Source organism: Falco cherrug, chromosome 6 (genome assembly GCF_023634085.1).
Source record: "Falco cherrug isolate bFalChe1 chromosome 6, bFalChe1.pri, whole genome shotgun sequence".
NCBI lineage: Eukaryota > Metazoa > Chordata > Aves > Falconiformes > Falconidae > Falco > Falco cherrug.
In genome coordinates this window covers 43,846,864-43,866,976 of record NC_073702.1, presented here as the reverse complement: position 1 = coordinate 43,866,976, position 20,113 = coordinate 43,846,864, and the positions used below count along the sequence as shown (strand labels likewise).

Here is a 20,113-nt window from a genome sequence, read left to right as displayed (position 1 = left end):
AATTAAACAGCACTTCAAATATCAATCAACTGGCCAATAATACTTTCAGATGACAAAATTTTCATTCCAGTTTTGTTTTAGCTTCTTTAGTAGCCTGGTCGCAATTTTATCAAACGATAAAAATACCAGTGGCAAACAGCTAATACTGTCTGATGGTAGCTCTTGAGTACTGGAAGTGAAACATGACAGAAGACGTCTGGATAACCTCACTCTGCTCTCTAGAGTGTCCAGGAATCCCCCTTGCTACATCAAAAGGGGATGATGGCAGAGCACTGCTGCCATCTCAAGCTGAAGACTCTATTAAATCTGGTTGTAAATTAATACCACCATAGCTGGACAGCATATCCCAAGGAAACTGGATTATTTGTGTATGATTAAGACCAAAAAAATCCCACATAAGCCTTAGCCACTAACTGGTATCACAGGATCATGGGAGGCTGAATGGTCCTGGCAGAGGCTGGAAGACACTTCTGGAGATCATTTAGTTCAATCCCATTGCTAAAGGCAGGGTCAGCAGGGTTGCTCACAGCCATATCCCATTGGGTTTGTTCTTATCGCCAAGGATGAAGACTCCAAAACCTCTCTGGCCAATCTGTTCCAGTGTTTGACACCCTGACAGTAAAAATGAAACAAGAAAAAAAAAACAACCCAAACACCACCCCCTGCTCCCCAATCACCTTTACTAATGCTTGAATTGTATTTCCTATATTTCAGTTTGTGCCCGTTGCCTCTTGTCTTGTAACTGGGTACCACTGAAAAGAGTTTGGCTTCATTTTCTCTACCTCCTTGCCACTTCTCCCAGTATTTGGATGCTGCCAGGCTCAGACATACAGTAGATTCTGAATGTTCGTTTGCTGGACTACAGAGAGTCAGTTTTAACTGATGTCAGCTGGATTTTTGTAAGGTACAATCATTGGTTTCAAAGTACTTTGAGAAGATACATGAATCTTAGCACACTCATGAAAGGTGACCTTTAAATACACACTGATTCTCACCTTTAACAAGAGCTAAGCTGACAAGACTGCAATGTAATGATGAATGAAAAAAACCCCACCAAACAACACAAACAACCCAAACCCCAAAGCTTTGAGCAAATAAACTTCTTTGATTCAAATGTTCAGGCAAAAATGAGTCTTTGCTGTAACTTTCAAATAAATTTGTCTCAAAGGAAATTTTGTTTAAATTCAAGTGTTCCCATAATGTGTAACTTTTTCGCAGTATTTCAGTTGCCATATAAAGAACTGTCAACAGTATAACAGTATATTGGTCATTTATGCCTTTTATGCCAGCTTTGCAAGTCTGGGGCAAGTAGGTAGCTCTTCCCTCAGTGTCTTCTATTCCCATGAATATCCTTGTGAAGCTATAGCAGAGGTAGAGTAAAAAATGTGGAGTTTTTATTACGGATAAATATTGTATCTTTTATTCAAGAGCTTTGCCTTGTACTCTGGGGCTCGTATATTGGATGAGGAGACAATGAAACCTGTACTTCTGCTAAAAGGAGTGATGCTCAGGATGGTGCATTTAAACCATAAGAGTAAGTGTAATCTGTGAATTATCTACCACGTTTCACGGTCTGGACATTAGTTTCCTAACACCCAAAATTCTTCGAATTTTAAGATCAAACAAATAAAGGCAAGATCTTGAAAATAAAACATATTTCAATTGTCAAGGACAAAGCAAACATATGAATAAAAATTTTCAGAACTGAGAAGCTATTTCAATTATCCACAAAACTCTCTACTCTGTTATAAAACAAGACCAAAAGGCAGAGGAAGACGACAAGGCTGGACACCTTATTTTAATCAATCCTCTTGGTACCTTTCCTCATTGCTGAGGACCAAGAACTCCTGTCCATTGCTCAAAAATGTAGCTGATTTCAGTCAACCACAAAGAAATTAGGGATTCATAGGAAAAGTAGGAAAAAAATATTTTCTCCGATTACCTAAAGTTACTGTAAGAATACATATTTCTCAGTGAATAAAATTATAAATCAGAATACAATACTTACAGTGGGAACTCAAAAGTGTTTCATTACTCAAGAAATTAAAAGCAGGGATGACTGCATGGCCCTTTCCAGTGACACTCACAATTTCTTCCTCTTTATCCAGGACTTGTAGTTTAATAAACACTTCCGATTTAGATGTTTGCACCTGCACTGTAGTGATATGTGATGCTGTGACTTTTACTGAATACCTAAAGAAGAAGAAAAAAATTACAGCAATATAACCAACTATACCAGATCATTCTTTTTTTTTTGGAAAAGTACCTAAACATTGTGCTGATTGGAAGCAAAGACTTACAATTGAGTTTATAGTCAACTGTCACCATGCAATCTGGTGGGCTAAGCTTCCTCTAGTGAACTTGTGCAGTGAATCTGTGATCAAAATAGGTACTGCTGCAAAAAAAGCGGTGGTCTTCCCATTTGTTTTTTTCACTGCCTTATCTAATGTCTAGATATACATTTTCCCTCCTGCTATATTAGTATTTGTTGAAAAACAAGGTTGGCCAGGTTAGGGGACTGTTTAAATTAAAAGGTAACTGAAGGAAAAAAAAAAAAAAGAACGATTTGCTTTCAAAAGGTAGGGCTACCTCCTTTGACAGCAGCTGCTACTCCAGTCAATTTAAAAGACCATGGGATTAAAATACTAGAATTAGAGTTTTAGGATGAAATTTAACTAATAGTTTTGTTATGACTCATAACTTTATGTATTACTTGCTTTTTGTCCATAAATTCCAATCGTTAGACTAATCTCACCAAGCAAGCAAATAACACACAAAACCTCCATCACCCTGACTTCAGCACATTCGGAGCCAAAAATATATCAATACTTTAAAATAAAAATTTTAAAATATTGGCAACAAAGGGGTGAAAAAGAAAAAAAACTCATCAAGAAAGAGAGTTTACAGAATTCCAGTGCACTCCTTATATTTCCATTATATGCTTTCTTCACGTATTGAAACTGATTCTTCTTGTTGAATAGACCTCTAGCTCAAGAATAAGTCATTTATTTGAAATATTGATATAAACTGTCAGGAATCAAGGCAAAATGTTCTAGAATTAACCTTCAAAATATATACATGTAATTAGGTCTAAGCCCGGGGCTGTTTTAGTGCAGTGTATAGCCCTTTCTGTAAAAACTTAAGTACAGTGATTTAGTCAGGGTCAGTTCTGAACTTCAAACTCAGCCAGAATAAACTGATTTTAATAATAAACTTTAATAAACTAGGAAAGGATTAGTAAAAATGAAATAATCATGTGTTTATTAAATATGTTCTCCTGAAAGAATCAGCATGCTAAAAAAAGTATATAAATTTTTCTGCCAACACGGCAAGATGGAAATTGGTCTATCAGAAAAGTCTGTTGTATTTCTGTATTATTTAAAGATTTATCTGAATAGCTGTAAAAAATACATCAAACTATGTCTCCTCCCCACCTGCAAAATCTTGATTTAAATACTTATTTAATCCCCAAAAGTACTATGGAATAGATTTCAAGATCAAGCTCACAGAAATGCAAAATACTGTTATCATGATTTTAAAGTTATAGTCTGTGTACTGCATACCTGTTCTTCCTTTAAGCAGTGGCAATACTTCAGAAAATAACATTTCCACAAATTAAACGTAAAATTGGGTATTGCACATTGATGACCCATAAAATTCAGATATTTGCCTTAAATCCCTCCCCTTTCTAAGGAAGAGGAAATAACATACTTTTCTGTCAGTGATGGTCCATATAAAAAGCATATTTTAATCATTCTTCTGTCAATATTTACCTGAACATTACATGCTTTTCATTGGGTATGTAATACTCTCTAATTTCTTTAGTAGAATAAACATTGTTTACAGCCTGACGAGAAAGAAATGGGAGTAGATTATGAGAACCAATGAGCCGGAGCCTCCATTTTCCAGCTGCCACAGGCAGGTCACCAGTACGTGCTTCAGCCATAAATGTGTATCCTTTCTGAAAGGAGAAAACGAGTCAGTGTTACATGGAAATAACACTACTCAAAATCCACTCTATGACTACACCCAACACAGTTTTGTCCGTTACACTTATTAATAAAATAAAATATCCTTCATAAGCAAGAATCTTACAGTTCCATTATAGTTTAATTCATGAAGCAGCCCTTATTCCAGGAATTTATATTTGGCAAAAAGTTACATAGCAACTCAAATCCAATTTCATCTAACTCCACCGCTGGGAGGTATTTTTAGGGGTAGGTACAATCAAACTCCCGAGGCCACTTTCTAAGCAAATTATTTGATGATTCGAAGTTGTTTAATAAAGTCTAATTTAACAACTGTTACTGAGTACTTACTCTTATTTAAGCATGTGCAGTACTTTAGTCTGTACAACATGACTAAAGTTCAGTAAAACACATTTATTCGACAGATTTTCTTGCTTTGTATATCATACCACTATGCAAATAGCTCCCAGATAAAACACATCTATACATCTCTGTGTTCTATAATATTACCGTTCTTTTTCTCATAAAAACATTAGCATTAGTATCAATTTTTTCATTTGGTACAAAACATTTTTTCCCTTCTGATATTTGACCAAAACTGTATGTGGTGGTAGTAGCTGTAGTAGCAGTAGATACAATGAAGAAAGAACAAAAGACTACATAAGCCAAGAACTTTCACCTCAAGTTCTGAGACAACCACATTAAACCTTTACTCACGACTCCTGGGAAACATCTGGCCTGTATGCCAGGCATAAAAAAAGATGTGTATTTTGAAGTGTCGATGTATTTGAAAACTGCATAAACAATTTTGAGAGTATTGATACTTTGAACTCCAAAGGTGACCACAGCTGAAGATAAGGAAACTAATATTTTGGCTATTCGCTCACATGACATTTATCAAAAGCTAGCAGTCCTCACACATATGAAAACAAAACTAGATAAAGATAAAATGTACACATGAGAATTACTGCATTCACCGATAAACCAGAGTTTTTAAAATGTCCCTTCATGCTATAGGCAGTGTGAAAGTATGGGTGAATGCAGTTTGCTGCAAGGAAATTTAGAGATCAGATTCATTCGGTCTTCAAATCTGAAGTTAAATTAATATTGTCCCTATTCTTAACAATGTCATTGCAAGTATAGCATTAAGGGTCAGGGTCTTGTTTTTAGGAAGATACTGATTTAAGAAAAAATATTTCTAGTATTAGAAAAATATAAAAAAATGAAAAATAAAAAAAATAATAAACCCACACAATTAAGAAGCTTGATGCAGATGTATCTGCTCTTTAAGAATCCTGAGAAGAATATGGGAAACCAGAATACAAATTAAAAAGTTTCAAAATTTCATCGTATTTTGTATTTGAAAAAAAGAAAGCAATATGAATGTGATTACTTGAAAGGCAGGGGCAGAAAAAAGGGATACGAGTGCAATGGCCAGTTGCAACGTAACAGGGGTACTCAGAATTAAGTCCCATCTTCAAATTCTCTAAGCTAGCTCTACCAACTTCCTATTTCAAACATTAAAATTTCATGTTCCTCCCAAGAAATAGTGCAGGTGAAACTTCTTTGAAAGGTTTTCTTTCTTGACAGTCTTCTGCTAAATTTCAGTTAAAAGAAATCAGTATTTACCAATAAGAAAGCTTTCTTAAAAAATTCTTAGAACAAATAGGGTTGTGATTTTAGGACGATCCAATAATGTAGGGTTGTGACTTCAGGACTACAGAATATTCAGAATGGAAGTAAAAGAAATAAGTCACAATTCCAATTTGTGCAATTGTAACTGTAAGGAACTTTACAGCCTTTAATCACTGCAAGGTAATAGCAACCATTCAAAGCTATGAATCACAACTCACTTATTTAAATACCTAGTTAAGCATATAGTTAGTACCCCCGTTCTTAGTAAGTACACATGCAAACTGAGAGGGATTCAGCCAGATATTCAAGTGCTTTCTGACAGCACAATGTGCATGAAAAAAACACTTTGTGTATCTTATTTATAAAGATAAGGTTATACAATCTTAATGTTAATTATAAATACGCAGAAAATTCAGAATTAAGATTAAAAAAATTCTTTGAGTGGGTACTTTCTGAGTACTATAAGCAATTAGAAAGCACGGTAACTGAATTTTGTGGCTGGTAGGAACACTGGGTAATCATCAGTCACCACTGAGTAATAAGCGAATAGATCTAGACAACCCCATCAGATTTATGTCTCTTTCTTAAAAACCTTTGAGAGGTTTCATTACCTACTTAGGTATCTTGTTAGAATTCACTGTCTCTAGAATCAGAAAGGGTTGTTTCCTAACACACCAACTAAACTAACTTTTCGGTAAAGTAAGATGATTTCCTTATGTCATTCTATGACTAGTCGAGGCAAATAACTGATCAGTGCCCTTGCTTAAATAGACTTCCATTTTCTAGACTAAATGTGTTGTTAGTGATGATTTCTTAAACTCTTATCACTGTTGGTCAGCTGAAGCTTGAAGAACGCTTATCTCTGTCTTTTCCTACAATCTGTCCAATAATCTGTGAATAACAAAGACAGTAAAATTAACAAACAAACAACTGCATCCAGCAGTAGAAAGAATAACCATGGAAGAAGAAGATTTAATGCAAAAGAAATCCAAACAATGCAAAACAAGTAGTTTCTAGATTGTAATGTCAGCAGAAAGAAGACAGACATTATTGTTAGTGTGCAGATTTTACATGTCAATTGTCATTTTACATTGTCAGTCATTCTGAAATGAGCTTCAGTGTGTTAGAGTGTCTCTGCAGCAGAATAGCAATATCTGTTGATAGGATTTCTTTTTAGCCATGTTGTAAATTGCTGATTCATAGTTTTGAAGCAGAACAATTAACTGGTAGGTTTATTAAAAAAAATGGACTCTCTGTAATAATATTGACAATTAGGAATTCAGACATACAGTATAATTACTTGCTTGAGGTATTGCATTATTGACTATTTTTTACAAAATGCTGTTAAAAAAAAAGGTAAGAGTCAGATTAAAATAACACCGCTGTATTCAGTCTTTCATGATAATTGCAGAATGTCTTGTCAAAACTTCAATAGAACTTTCAAAGGCTTTTGCAGGTCCACTGAAACATTAATGAGCCATTTACAAACAGGAATAAAAGAAGCTAAATTGTACAGTATAAGGTTATATTCTTACTGAGAAACTCAGTGTACTGATATATATATATATACTTACTGAGAAGCAAAGAAATGTAATACTAATGAGTAGAAAAATGCAGCATGCCTACACAATTCTGTTTTAATACTCTTAAACCAATAATTAAATAACAGATTAAAACAATAAAAAAACTTTCAGATTATGTTTGATAACTGATGGAGGACAGGTAAGGTACTGGAAGACTATAGAACTGCAATGTTCTATTTTTTTTTTAGACTGACAAAGGTGTCTAGAAAGTTATCGGTCAGCGTAACTCCAACAGCTGAAAACATCATTAAATAATAAGATTAACTCTTTGTAACTCCTTCAGCATAGCAAAAAGGCTGCAAAAAACCAAGTCCTATCAAACCAATGAAGCTTGCTTCTTCTACAGGAAAGCACGCTATGGGAAAGAAGGAGTTACCTAACACTGTTTCTTTGATGATTCTTCTAAGACTCAGGAAACACACTGTTGTGGGGTGGCTGTGGGACAGCCACATCCAGAATGCACATATTCATGGCTCCTTTTGGAAGAGCAGGATGCAATCAATGAGATTTCAAAGATCTAACCTGAACCTGATTCCATTCAATGTTTTTATTAGTAATGTGGAAGGTAGAATGGAGAGCATATATTTAATTTACCACAAAATAAGAAGGATTGTAACTTAAGAGGAAGAGAAAATAAGAATGCAAGATCATTTTAAACTAGAGAAATGGTCTGAAAAAATAGCATTAAAATCAGAAAAGAAATACACTATATTTAGTCAAAATTAATAAACTACAGGATTCAGTTCTTCAGAAGAGAACCTAGGATCACTCAAGTATGAGCCAACAATGGTGTTGTGAAAGAGAGCAGGCACCACAGTTGGATATATAAGTAGAGGTAAAGCCCACAAGACAGGCAAACTAATTGTTCATTACTCATCATTGGTATGGCCACAAGTTGATCCTTGGCACAAAGTTTACTGTGCTCAGTGTCGTGCGTGATAAACAAGACAAGAGACAACAGCAATTAGAAATAGTCCAGAGGAGAGAGTAATCAAGAATGCAGAATATTTAATTGGCAAGGAAAGACTGACCGAACAGTTGTCTTTAATCTAAAGGTAAAAAAGAGGGGAAGCTGTGATAATTATTTAACAATATAGTTATTTTTCAGAAGGAATTTACACTAATGCTTCTGAGGTAACATACTGGCTTTGAGGGGGAGCGTATCTAAAGCTGTATTTGGCATCAATGCTGCTATTATCATTAGAACGTGAAGATGCATGTTAATGTAATCATTGTAAGCACGACTTATAAAAGGCTTTTCAAACTGCATTCTTAGTTTGGTCCCTGACTCTTGAAGGTTGTTCCATCAGATGGACAGCAGCAGCTGTACTGCTACTGAATAGTAGCACAGTACTGGGAAGTTGATGATATTCCTCCATTTAGTGACAGTAAAAAATCTCAAAGAAAATTAAAACTTTTCCTTTGCTGTAAAAGGTTTAGCACAAAAGCAGATCAGTGACAGTCACTGCTCAAACTTGCTAATAAATAATGGCGCATTTCTAAGCAGAACATTATGACATAGCTAAAAATGTCTACAGAATATGCGTAATTGTCATTGTATCAAAAATGTATACTTTTCAAAACAATTCTTTGCATTTACCTTATTTTTGGGATAAACAAGAGGTGCTACTTTCAAAAAGACTTGTGGCATCTCCTCCAGTGTGTCATTATCGACAACATGAAGTCTACAGGAAGGGATAGTGCTATACACCTTTGGCACTATAAGCATGTCTTCTGGAACAAGAAATATTTCTCTAAAAAAAATCCAAATTATATTAAAATTATTTTCACAAATAAAATTATTTGTGTAACACAAAGTAGAAGTATACATTAGAATTTAAGGAAAGCAGACTTATGTAAAATCATGTTTTTCAAGCAGGTTAGTGAAAAACCACAGCATATGAATACTACTTCCCCATAAGGGTTATATAGTGCAGTATGGAGCTCACCTGAAAACCACAAACCACACATTTGGTGGCTGATCAGCATACGTTACAGCATAGTCAGCAAAAGAGGTCTTACACCATTCATCTTCGTAACAAGGAAACTTCTCGATTGACTTACAGTTTCTTTTAAACATTTCTCTGGAAAGCAGAAAGTAAGATAAATCTTTAAATCTAATCAGGAAGGCACACGTATCTTGACTTTAACTTATGTTAATCATGAAGAACACTGCCTGTGCAGGAATGTAAAACAATGATATAGAATGCGTTACTAATGTTTCTCTATTAGCTGTTTACTCTCAAAAAAGAATAAATCAGGTAGTGAACACCTTTTTTAGAGCTAATGGCCTCACAAGGCCAATACTTATATACAAATACTTCTATCTGTCAGTCTATCTGAGTATAACTGCTTCTAATAGCGCAAAATGTTATGGCTTCTACGGAACTTTAATTTTTATTATTTTTTTTTTAATAAATACCAGTTAGCATAACTTCCATTTCTTTATATTAAGCTGTCATCTCAATGCTGCGACATCATTAGGATACTAAAAATAGATTTATTTGATTTTAAAACTTTTTTGGACAAAATAAAAATAAAAGCAAAACCAAATAAATTTAAAATGGGATGAAAGACATTCACACACAAAGGAACCTAAGACTGTAAACTCAGAAGTTATCTGTACAGCATATAAACTTGCAGGTGTTGTGAAGTTTTGCAAATTTAGAACAAACCTCACTGGCACCTAATGAACACCATGAATTTTATTTATCATAGGTAGTATCAAAAATTTATGTTCCCCTGGGCAAAGCAATGTGATGACCAGCGTACAAAATTTTCTGTTATATGAACAGGTTGTTGGGTAAAGAGCAGAGGAAAGATAACTGGTCTCACTCCATCTTCTGGCTCTTTCCAGTGATTTTCTCTGGAGATGAGGAGTGAAAGTATGCCTACACAGAGGTGAAGGAAAGAATATCCTTCTCCCTGCCACTCCCTCGGTCTTGCATTATTCTTTAACTACCTGCTTTCTGCAGTAAGTAAACAATATATCTCTTTTGCTATCTTTTAATTGCTCTCATTCAAATTTTGGTTTATATGATTTACGTAAAGGGGATAGTCTAATGAAACCTCATAACATCCATTTTTGGTGATAGCTGCCCTCTTTTCTGTGTCAAATATGAATGTGTTCAAGTTGTTCAGTTGCAAAAGTTTTGCCCACAAAATCTGGACAATGCTACTCTGTTATTCCTATATAGTAATTTAAATTACAGAAACAACCACCACATGCATATTTTTAGCAATGATAATAGCTGACCTTGACATTTCATTAAGGTGAGTCACAGAGTGGATGCAGATATGGCCATAATTGATTGAAAGCACAACAGTTTGAATTTTTAGTCCATGAAGCTTTGCAAAGGTTCCTTCCACCACTGATAAACAGCGCACACACAGACTGAAAAAGCCCCTCAGACACCTCAGATTTTTAATTCATTGAAAATGACAGTAGGGATCAAACACGGATGAGCTTACATGGGATGTATAATGAGAAACAGGCGGCAATCCTAGCACAAACTGAGAGGTTTTAGGGCTTTTTAAACTGGTGTTTGTATTGTAAAATGGTACTGCTTCTGGCCTCCAGTAAGTCTGGGGTTAGAGAATGGGAAAACTTTTACCCCAATACTCAATTTCCAATATTCCTGCATGTTACTTACAGGCCAAGATGTTAGCTTGCTATATTAAATGCAGATCTGTCAGCTGTTAAAAAATGTAAACAAAATCATAATATCATGATTTTAACACTCTGAGACAATGCCTAAGAATCAGTCCCATAAGTTTTCAAAGTTTGAAGGCAGACTAAAAACTGCATCTGATCTTTGCTGGCACAGAGATGCTGCAAACCTAAAACTGAGGTCTAATATTTGGAACAGGGCTGTGGTTGCAATGTCCTGATCCCATCAACATACAAAGGTTTTACAGGATTAAAACCACTAAAAAGTGTAATAAAATTATACCCCATATGAGTGTTCCTCAAACTGCTGATTATAAGGAGTGAGGATTTATACCCACAGCCAGTAATTATTGCCAGTTCTTACTCCTCACCCCTGGCAGAACAGATCTACTGCTAGATCAGTTTTGCATATGCTTGCAGAGAGGTTTTTGAAGGACTTAATGAAAATACGTGAGTGTCATGCTTGCAAATGACTTAAACACTGTCAAAATTAGAGTAGCTATCTTTGCAAAAGCTGTAATTAAATACCAGGGAAAGCATCTACCTAGAAATACACCTACTTTCCTTCAAGCAAGTGCTACAAACAAAGCTTATGATGATATTAAACTGTGATACAATTACATAGTATATCTATCTCCTTTCTAATGTCAGCCAGGGTTGCTTAACAGATAGCGTGAATCATAATGCATCTTTAGATCAACTGGTTAGATGTTTGACTAAGGAATTAGTACCAGAGTTAAACTTATGAAACATCCTAAAGGATACTAAAAATTTAAATACAGGAGAAAGGTAATATTCTAGCTTAAGCTGCAGGAAAAAACCTGTAACACACATACCTAAAAATTAGATTTGCCATACTTTTACTGATGTAGGGTACACAGAATAAAGCATGGCATACCTTAACTAAATATGTCTCATCCCTTATAACAGAGTTTTGCAATTCTAAAACTAGTAACACTCTTATCATATTTATTTTGTGAACCAGTAATTTATGGCAATTCTGCGGTACTGCGTGCAATAGTTTAATTTATTACATGATTACCTTAACAGCATTACGGCATACTGTTCAAAATTTAACTCAATCACAGTCCACAATTTTTGCAAGGTTTCTTTGACATTAGCATTTTCTTTAGTACCTGGAAATAATAAAATAAGTTTGAAACTGTAACACCTAACTTTTTTATTGTTCTAAATATACACCTGCCAAATGCTTGTGAAAAATGCCATTTGCACAAGTAAATTGTCTTATGAATGTCTAGTTTTTATTTGAAATTTTACAGAAGTCTCACTGAGCTGAAAACTAATTTCTCCTTTGACAGAGGGAGGAAATAATCATCACCTTTGCAGTCTTCAGCACTCTTACAAATGCAAAAATGATGTGATCAATATTTTCTGATTTACAGTTTTTTCACTGTAACATGTTGTAGTGATATGAGGTGGTCTTTGTCCTTGAAGAATATGCTGTTTAGCTCCCAGCAGCTTTTATCTGTAGATACCATGAAGGGGTAGGTATGTGCCTAGGCAATCTGTGTAGCTAAAAAGAATCAGGCAGTTCCAGCAGGTAATTAATCCCACCCATGTTTGATACCTTTAACATGACAGGATGTATTGCCACCTCAAGGTGTCTACCTCTATCCACAGAATACAGATGAAGACTACGCAACTAGTTTAGATGTGTTGTCTAACTATTCAAGACTGAAGTTAAGTGAAATCCTTCTTTATGGCATAAACAATTAATGACAGAAATAGACGGGGAAAACGAGGGAAAACTAAAAAAAAAAAGAGACTGTGGTAGTAATAACATTGTACTGTAATGGCAAGAAAAATATACAGATGAGGAAAAAATGGAGAATAGTATGGCTGAAAAAAACCCCCAACGCCACAGTAAGCCACTGTAAAAATAGTATCAGAATTAAAAGTAACAGAATATTGATAAATCGGAAGAAGACAAGACAGACATTATAGACAATGGAATAAAAGAGCTGGGCTTCTCACATAGTGCTCAATTGTCAAAAATCTAAAATCTAAACTTCAAAAGAGCAGCTTCTGGGCTCTGGGATTTATAGGAATTCATAATACAGTGAAAGTTTATGGAAATTCCTAATTTATGTGGCACTTCATAAACAAAAAGTGAAGGACACTACACTACTTAGTAGGAAAGCTTAAGCAAGACTGGGCTACAGGTGATAGTTTAGGAGAGAGGCAGCACCAGACTTGCTGATGAGGAGATGAGGGTACAAAAGATAGCTTGGAGAGATCATCTGGTGCAGGTAAATATACACGTAAAAGAACCCCAGCAATAACGTTAATTCAAGAAGGAGCTTCCAGCAGAATGGGGATGACTTACTACAGACATATCTATATCACAATGGAGCAGTTTCCTTTGTCAGGATCCTCAGGCATTCTATATATACTGTGAGGCTTAGAAGGAATCATTGCGATCTAACTTTCTGTGTAACAGTCCTGTACATATTAATTGCTATTCCATAATATATAAATTACTAATCCTTCTTGAATTTGATGAGTATCTGTCTGATTTGAAAGTTTTCCGCAGTGCAACACGAATCTTGGTTTATTCCAATAAAAACTTTATCCTTTTCAAAACAAATGCCACTTTTTCTGGTTTGAGTATGTCTGGATTCAACTCACAATCTTTGAATCTCAGACTAAGGAGCTTCTTTTAACCCTTTGGAGGATGTCAGACTAAAGACCTTGTTGCTATCAAATTCCTTTTCTCACATGGCTACTTACAGATTAAGTCACTGTTAATCTTTTCTTTCTTAAATTACAAACCAACAGCCTGCAAGTACAAGGCCCTTCTTTAATCCCAATCCTTATGGCTCTACCCAAAATTTCACAGTCATTACCTATCTTTCTTCTTGGACTGTGGACACTGCACTTGGACACAATATTGCAGCTGAGATAATAGAACTGCTGAGTAAGAAATGTAGCTCCACTGTTCAACTGCTATGTAAGATTACTCTATTTATGTACATGAGAGTGAAGGATAGGAACAGCAAAGTATCTTTTGAGCACAGTATCAGCCTCTGATGCTGTGTTCTGCTAATTTTCTATTATGATACTTAGGTTCTCATATGGACTTCCCTTACATTTCCAGAAAAAAACCCCACCATTTAGTCCAGCTCTGAGCTAAATCTACAGTAACGTAAATTCCGATTTAATATGTACAAAAATCTAGGGGGATGTTTTTCCTCTGCTTTTTAGTACCATATGTGCTAATTGAGTGGTTAGGTTGAAAACTATTCTTAGTTTTATGAGAGATCAGAGATTCAACTGTAACATTTTATTTCAGTTTTTTAAATTAGATATTAATTAGTAAAAAAATCTTTATGGTAAACATTTGAATAAGGGGAAGAATGAAACATTTTTTAAAAAGTATTTTTAAAGCACACACCTGGTTTTCTGCTGTTCAATACTTTCCTAACATAGGTCCCTCTCCAGACAGCCTGAAGTTTAAGAGCTGCTGCTTCTTCCTCAGAAGTGGGAATTTGGTTTTGCCAACTATTAATGGAATTCTTCTCACAACTTTCTGAAAGGGGAGGAGAATGAGCAACATCAATAAAGCTGAAAGTCCTGTATCTGCTTGCAATAAATTTAAAAAGAAAAAACAACAAAAAAACCCCAAGAAACAAAAAACACAAAATGATGACGGAGCTGTATTCCAGAAACAGAGTGCTTCTGTATAAAATTTCCATTTATGACAAAAATACAAACTCTTAAAATTTTGCTCTTATGATAAAATCAGGCAAAATATACGGTGTAATTACACAAAGTCAGAATGCAACTACTATACTAATTCCAAATACCAATCACTAAATTCTTATTTCTCTTTATGGACAGCTATTGCAGTGCATTTTTAAAAATCAAGTCTCCTAATGTAATTTCAAAATACTCTTCCAAACATGAACCAACAGGTTGCGATACATTAAAGCCTGACTGAATACAGCTAAACAGAGCTTCAAAAGATTTTAAGTGTTTCTGTCTCTCAATCTGATAATTTTATTAAGTAATAATTTAAACACCAATGTTGTTCAAAACATTGTCTTCAACCTTTGCTAAGAAGCCATGGAATAAGGACAAGATCTATGATAAAGTGAGAGTTCATTTATCTGACTGTGACTTTCTGTTACTAAGGAGTTTTGGAGTGGAACAGAAATTAGTAGGTTCTGACAGTTTAGTAATGAGCTCTTTGAAGGCATCCTTGCCTAGAATTAGCATCCTGGGAGCCATCAGTACCAGGCTTTAGGGGGAGGGTGCGGGGACAGCACTACAAGCAGCCAGTGCCAGGGGGCCAGTTTGGAACTGCACAGATACAGAAAAAGGGCAGCGAGGCAGTCTGAGGGGAAGAAAAGAGTGCGCCAAAAGAAAGTAGCAAAAAACAAAAGGGAGGAGAAAAGAGGAATCTGCTTGAAAAATGCAGACAACATTGCAGACAAACAAACTAACTTAAGAAAAGATATTGCTGTCATCAGCCAGGAGATCACACATTTCAATCCAATCTCTTTTACTGAACACTGTTAAACGAGGCTGTGTTCCCAACCATCATTCCTCATTACTGTCTCATTTCCAAACCCCAGAAAGCCTCTTTAATATTTACTGACTCTGAAAGGTTACATAGCCCACTAATAGACAACACATTAGAACTCAACAATACGTATGACACAACCAGTGTTATAAAACAGAAGCATATAATCACAGAATAATAGAGGCTGGAGAGGGCCACTGAAGGTCATCTGGTCCCATCCCACATCCAAACCAGGATCAGCTTAGAGCAGGTTGCTCATGTTCTTGATTAAATGTCCAGTTCATTTTTTAATAACTTCAGGGATTGGACTTCACAACCTTGCTGGGCAATCTCTTCCAATTTTTGACTAGCCACATGGTGAAAAATAGTTTGCTAATACCCAACTGTAATTAAACATGTTCCAAGAGATTACATAGTGGCATGGTGAGTCAGATTAGTTTGCTGAATTAACTTTTTTTTTTTTTTCCCCTTGGCTTAGCTTGGTGAAAAATCAGCAAGCTGATCTCATTCCCTAGCATCTGTGCAACTGTTGCTCATGTTGGAGTATATGTTCTGGGATGGGAAGGGGAGAATTACAGAACATTAGTAGTAGCATACAGTAAAGCTGCACCTTAAGGTCTAAAATGATCAGAACATGATCTTCATTTAATCAATGGCTTATATTGTCCTTCAGTATTTGTATTGTCGGCAACAACATTGATAATTATCCAGAGAACTTTGAATTGCATATAAGCAGGCTCTTGGGCTCCAGAAGCGACTAAAACTTACTTGGATGTTTACGATTCTAATTTTTTCTTATTCTTGTGTCGTGTTTTTGCCAATTTAGCAGGCTATATCAGCCCAGCACAAGCTTTGATCAGTGCTGGAGCTGCAGGAAAGTATAGGGATAGTCCTGCAACAGCCTGCAGTTACACTGGTTTAAGCTGCTGTGGAACATCAGCTTCAGCTTCACTTGGGAGGGAGAGTAAGTATTTCTAGCTGTAGTCAGCAATTACAGCTGCATTTTACTCTTCTGCTGTAGAGGAGTTTATTCAAAGACAGGAACTGAAAGGGCTTGCATTTTCCAAAAGCTGGAAATCATAGTGCCATAAGCACTTGTAACAGCATTCATATTTCTGTATATTGCTATTGATTACAGAACTGTTTACCTACACCTGTTCAGATCTAGCCCAAGAGATGTTTCCCATCTCTTTATATGAGACCAGGCTGATGAGTTCAAATTCCAGCTCACCTGTCACTGAACTAAGAGCACATTACCCCCATTACACGCTCAGAACAGACCTATGAAATGCTGGAGAACACACACAGAGTGTTGGCTTGGTGTTGCCCTTTGAACAAACTGTAAAGTTTATCCACTGGGGATGTCAAGTGGATTTCATAATTAGAAATAAACAGCTACTTCACGAGAAATAATACATTTAATTTGTGAGGCTAAAGAATATATGGATATACAGTCATGGTTAAATGTTAAATTATTTCTGAATATACAAATGTAATAATTTGGATGCGGTACCACAGAGATAAATGAATTCTTTTAATAGAAACTGTCAAAGGTTACCCCAGATCAGGCTGAAAACTAGAAATGCTGAATGATTTGTGAAATAATATCTATTCTAAAGATTTCATTTCCTTTTTGTTCTTTGTTAATACAATATCATAAGAACAAAAATGGCAATGTCTCACATAAGAATAACTTTCAGAAGGTTTGGAGGAAAGTCTCCATTAAAAAGTAAAAGACAAGTATATGTGCTTTCTTGAAGAACAGGAGTCTTACACCATTTTGTCAGTAAAGATACTTGTGTAAATTTTAATGAAGTTTTTTAACACTGATTTTCCAAAATAAACTGATTAATGAAAGGAAGTATCATTCTGATTGGCTAAGGAGTAAGATTTTGTACTGTAAATTCATTATAGCAGAAGAAAAAGCTAAGTCACCCTGAATGGCCTTCATGATGATGTATATCTTTCTGCCAATTTTTCAGATAAATTCTTTTTCTGTCATAATATGAAACCATATACATAAAGCTTATATTAATAAATTAAATATTAATATTAATAGATTAAAAATTTACATAGACTGCAAAATAAGTCTCTTAAAATGAAAAAGAGCCATACATTTGGTTGCCAGGAAAACTTAATTCTAACTGCTTATGCCTCTAGCCTGCATACAAAATAAGGCAAAGAACCTGTGGGAAAAGAATTATCTCTGCTTGTAATAAATCTACCTTCCACAGTACCTTCAGGTATACAGCATACCCTAATCACAAGCTGGAGAAGAGGTGGATGGTGCTGTAGCTGGTTCCTCACCACATTTGTCGTAAGAACTAACTAGCCAGACAATACGGTAATCTGCCAAAGCAAGCAAGCAAGCAAAAATACCAAAATACCCCACTCCCCCAAATAAACAAAAACCCCTCTACCCATTACCAAGAAATAGTTGAACTTTCAATCAAGGTACTAACTTGTCTTCCTTCACTCTCATTTCCTGAACAAAATAGCCATTTAAGGTCTCTTCAGCTGGTAATTTGAACAAAAAACATAATGTGCAGTAAAAAGCAGGTAAAAAAAAAAAAGCATCTGTAGATGCTTATTAATACTGACAAATGCCAAGTCAAGGAAGACAGAGGGCAGTTTTATCAATTTTATAAATAACCGAAACATGAACAGACTTTCTGGAACAAAGAAAAGGATCATTTCTATTCTGAGATGAGTCTCAGATGTGCTGTCAACAGAAGAAGGCTTATCTCATAAGAAATGAACCATGCTTACTCAGGCAAGAAAACACAAGATTAGTGAAGAGTTGGGCTTCCTTGAAAATAAGAACGGGCAGATTTATTTGAAGTGGTTAGCAATACCAGTACAGTACCTGAAGACACAGTGTCATCCTCAGAAACCTCTGTGTCTTTAAAATCCAAAGTGAAGGACCTGAAGGCAAATTTATAGCTGTAAGGAGTCTTCTTGCCTAATATATATTTGATTAAATTCCAAAATGCACCATTGAAAACCTAAAATCAGAAAGAAATAAAGCATTCAAAGAATGATTAAATTTAAAAAGCTGATTTATATTTCTTCTTATCGATTCAAAAACAGCGTAGCTCTTTTCTAAGTTCTTCTAACATACAGCATCTGAAAATTAGTCCCAACTGCAGAACTACAATGCTTCAAGACAGCAATCAAGAGAAAACGTTTCATGCTTGGCTTATTAAATACAGGACTGATGCTACAGTCAGTTTCTATCACATGACAATATCTTAGTAGTTTATGTGAAGTGAGATGATGGTCTCATACCCAAGGACAGAACACCACATAATCACGACAACTGGCATTCTGATCAGAGGTTTCAGAACAGAGACCCACAACCTAATAGGTATGCTTACTGAATGAAGAGGTGGCACCACAAGGAAAAAAGAGGAATATATTCACAGGCAAAAGGGGAAGATTGTGTCCTACTTATATGACTAAACTGATGGCTGAATTTTTATTCTCTACATATTGATGCTCTTTAAAGAGCAGAAATCTAGTCTCTTTTTCCTTTTTCCAATAGATGCAAATTTTAAAGTGTGTTTTTCAGAGTTTGTTTCATAACCTGAATTGAAGAACATAGTAATAACTTACTGGAATAGACATTATTTTTCTCTTTCATTTTCAGATTTTTCTGCTTCCTGGAAATATTTTATCCTGTATCTTCCAAAATAAAGTGTTTATTAAAATACATAATTTAAGAGAATATTTTTTCACTGTTTATATTAAAAGACAGACAATTTATATTTTTACATTCTTGAATCACAGTTGGTTCAGTGTCATTTATCTGATTTCTGGTTTTTTACTCCTTTACAACTATACATTGGTCTTAGAGGAGCAGAGAGGGAGAGATATTTATGTTCATACTCACTGAACTTTTCTTAAGGTCCCCAAGTTTTACATATACCTCATATGAGCATATACATTTAAAATTTGTATTTTCCATTCCAGAGAGGTCAAACCAATTTTTTTTCTGTTGGACTTGGCCTGAAAATTACCTCTTTCATGAGTGGTGCACTTGGAATCATTCTTTCTTAATTCTGAATTGAAGCCTAGTGTCAAGCCCATATATAAAAGCACTGACGCAGATGTTCTATTTTTTAATATCAGTGATTATAAAACTATTAATCCCTTTCTTCTATTCAGTCTTTTAAAACACAGTCTAAACTGCATGAGCTTTCTAGTACTTTGATGAAAGTAAGTGAATCTAGAATATATAAAGTACTAACCATACAAAAATCAAGTTATAGCAGTATTATCAACATTTGTATATACATAAAAAATAGTGTATCTTTTACATAACTATTTTGTTGCAATCTTTCTATAGACTTGAAAAGGAACAGTATAGAGATCTTCAGAAAAGTATAACATCTTCATTGTATCCATAGACCCTTTAATTTATCACACACAAAGAGAGCTGAATAAATATCTTGCAGTTTCAAAAAGTAAACAACTCAAATAGTATGAGTGAAAAAAACTCATTACTGTTTTCAGTAATATAAGCTATAATAATGTTTTCTTGTGCCATCACATTAGGCACACAAAGGAACCATTCTGGCTTTTCTGCATTTCAGGTAGTGTATTTTAAATCCAAAATTAAGTCTTAAAAAAAAAAAAGCTGATGCTTTCCGCCCCAAAGTACACTAAACTAAACTGACAATACTAGACACTCAAATTTAGACTGTGCTAC

General features: G+C 35.0%; 1 protein-coding gene across 1 annotated transcript in view; it reads right to left on the bottom strand.

The window, feature by feature from the left end:
• ADGB (androglobin) overlaps positions 1 to 20,113 on the bottom strand; it is a 119,934-nt gene that overhangs the window by 23,113 nt on the left and 76,708 nt on the right. The window contains exons 21-27 of the mRNA XM_055714125.1: positions 18,269 to 18,407; positions 14,272 to 14,406; positions 11,899 to 11,992; positions 9,136 to 9,270; positions 8,787 to 8,940; positions 3,774 to 3,961; positions 2,009 to 2,193 (exon numbers count right to left, since the gene is read on the bottom strand). Coding sequence (XP_055570100.1) covers positions 2,009 to 2,193; positions 3,774 to 3,961; positions 8,787 to 8,940; positions 9,136 to 9,270; positions 11,899 to 11,992; positions 14,272 to 14,406; positions 18,269 to 18,407 — 1,030 coding nt within the window. The remainder of the gene's footprint in view (positions 1 to 2,008; positions 2,194 to 3,773; positions 3,962 to 8,786; positions 8,941 to 9,135; positions 9,271 to 11,898; positions 11,993 to 14,271; positions 14,407 to 18,268; positions 18,408 to 20,113) is intronic.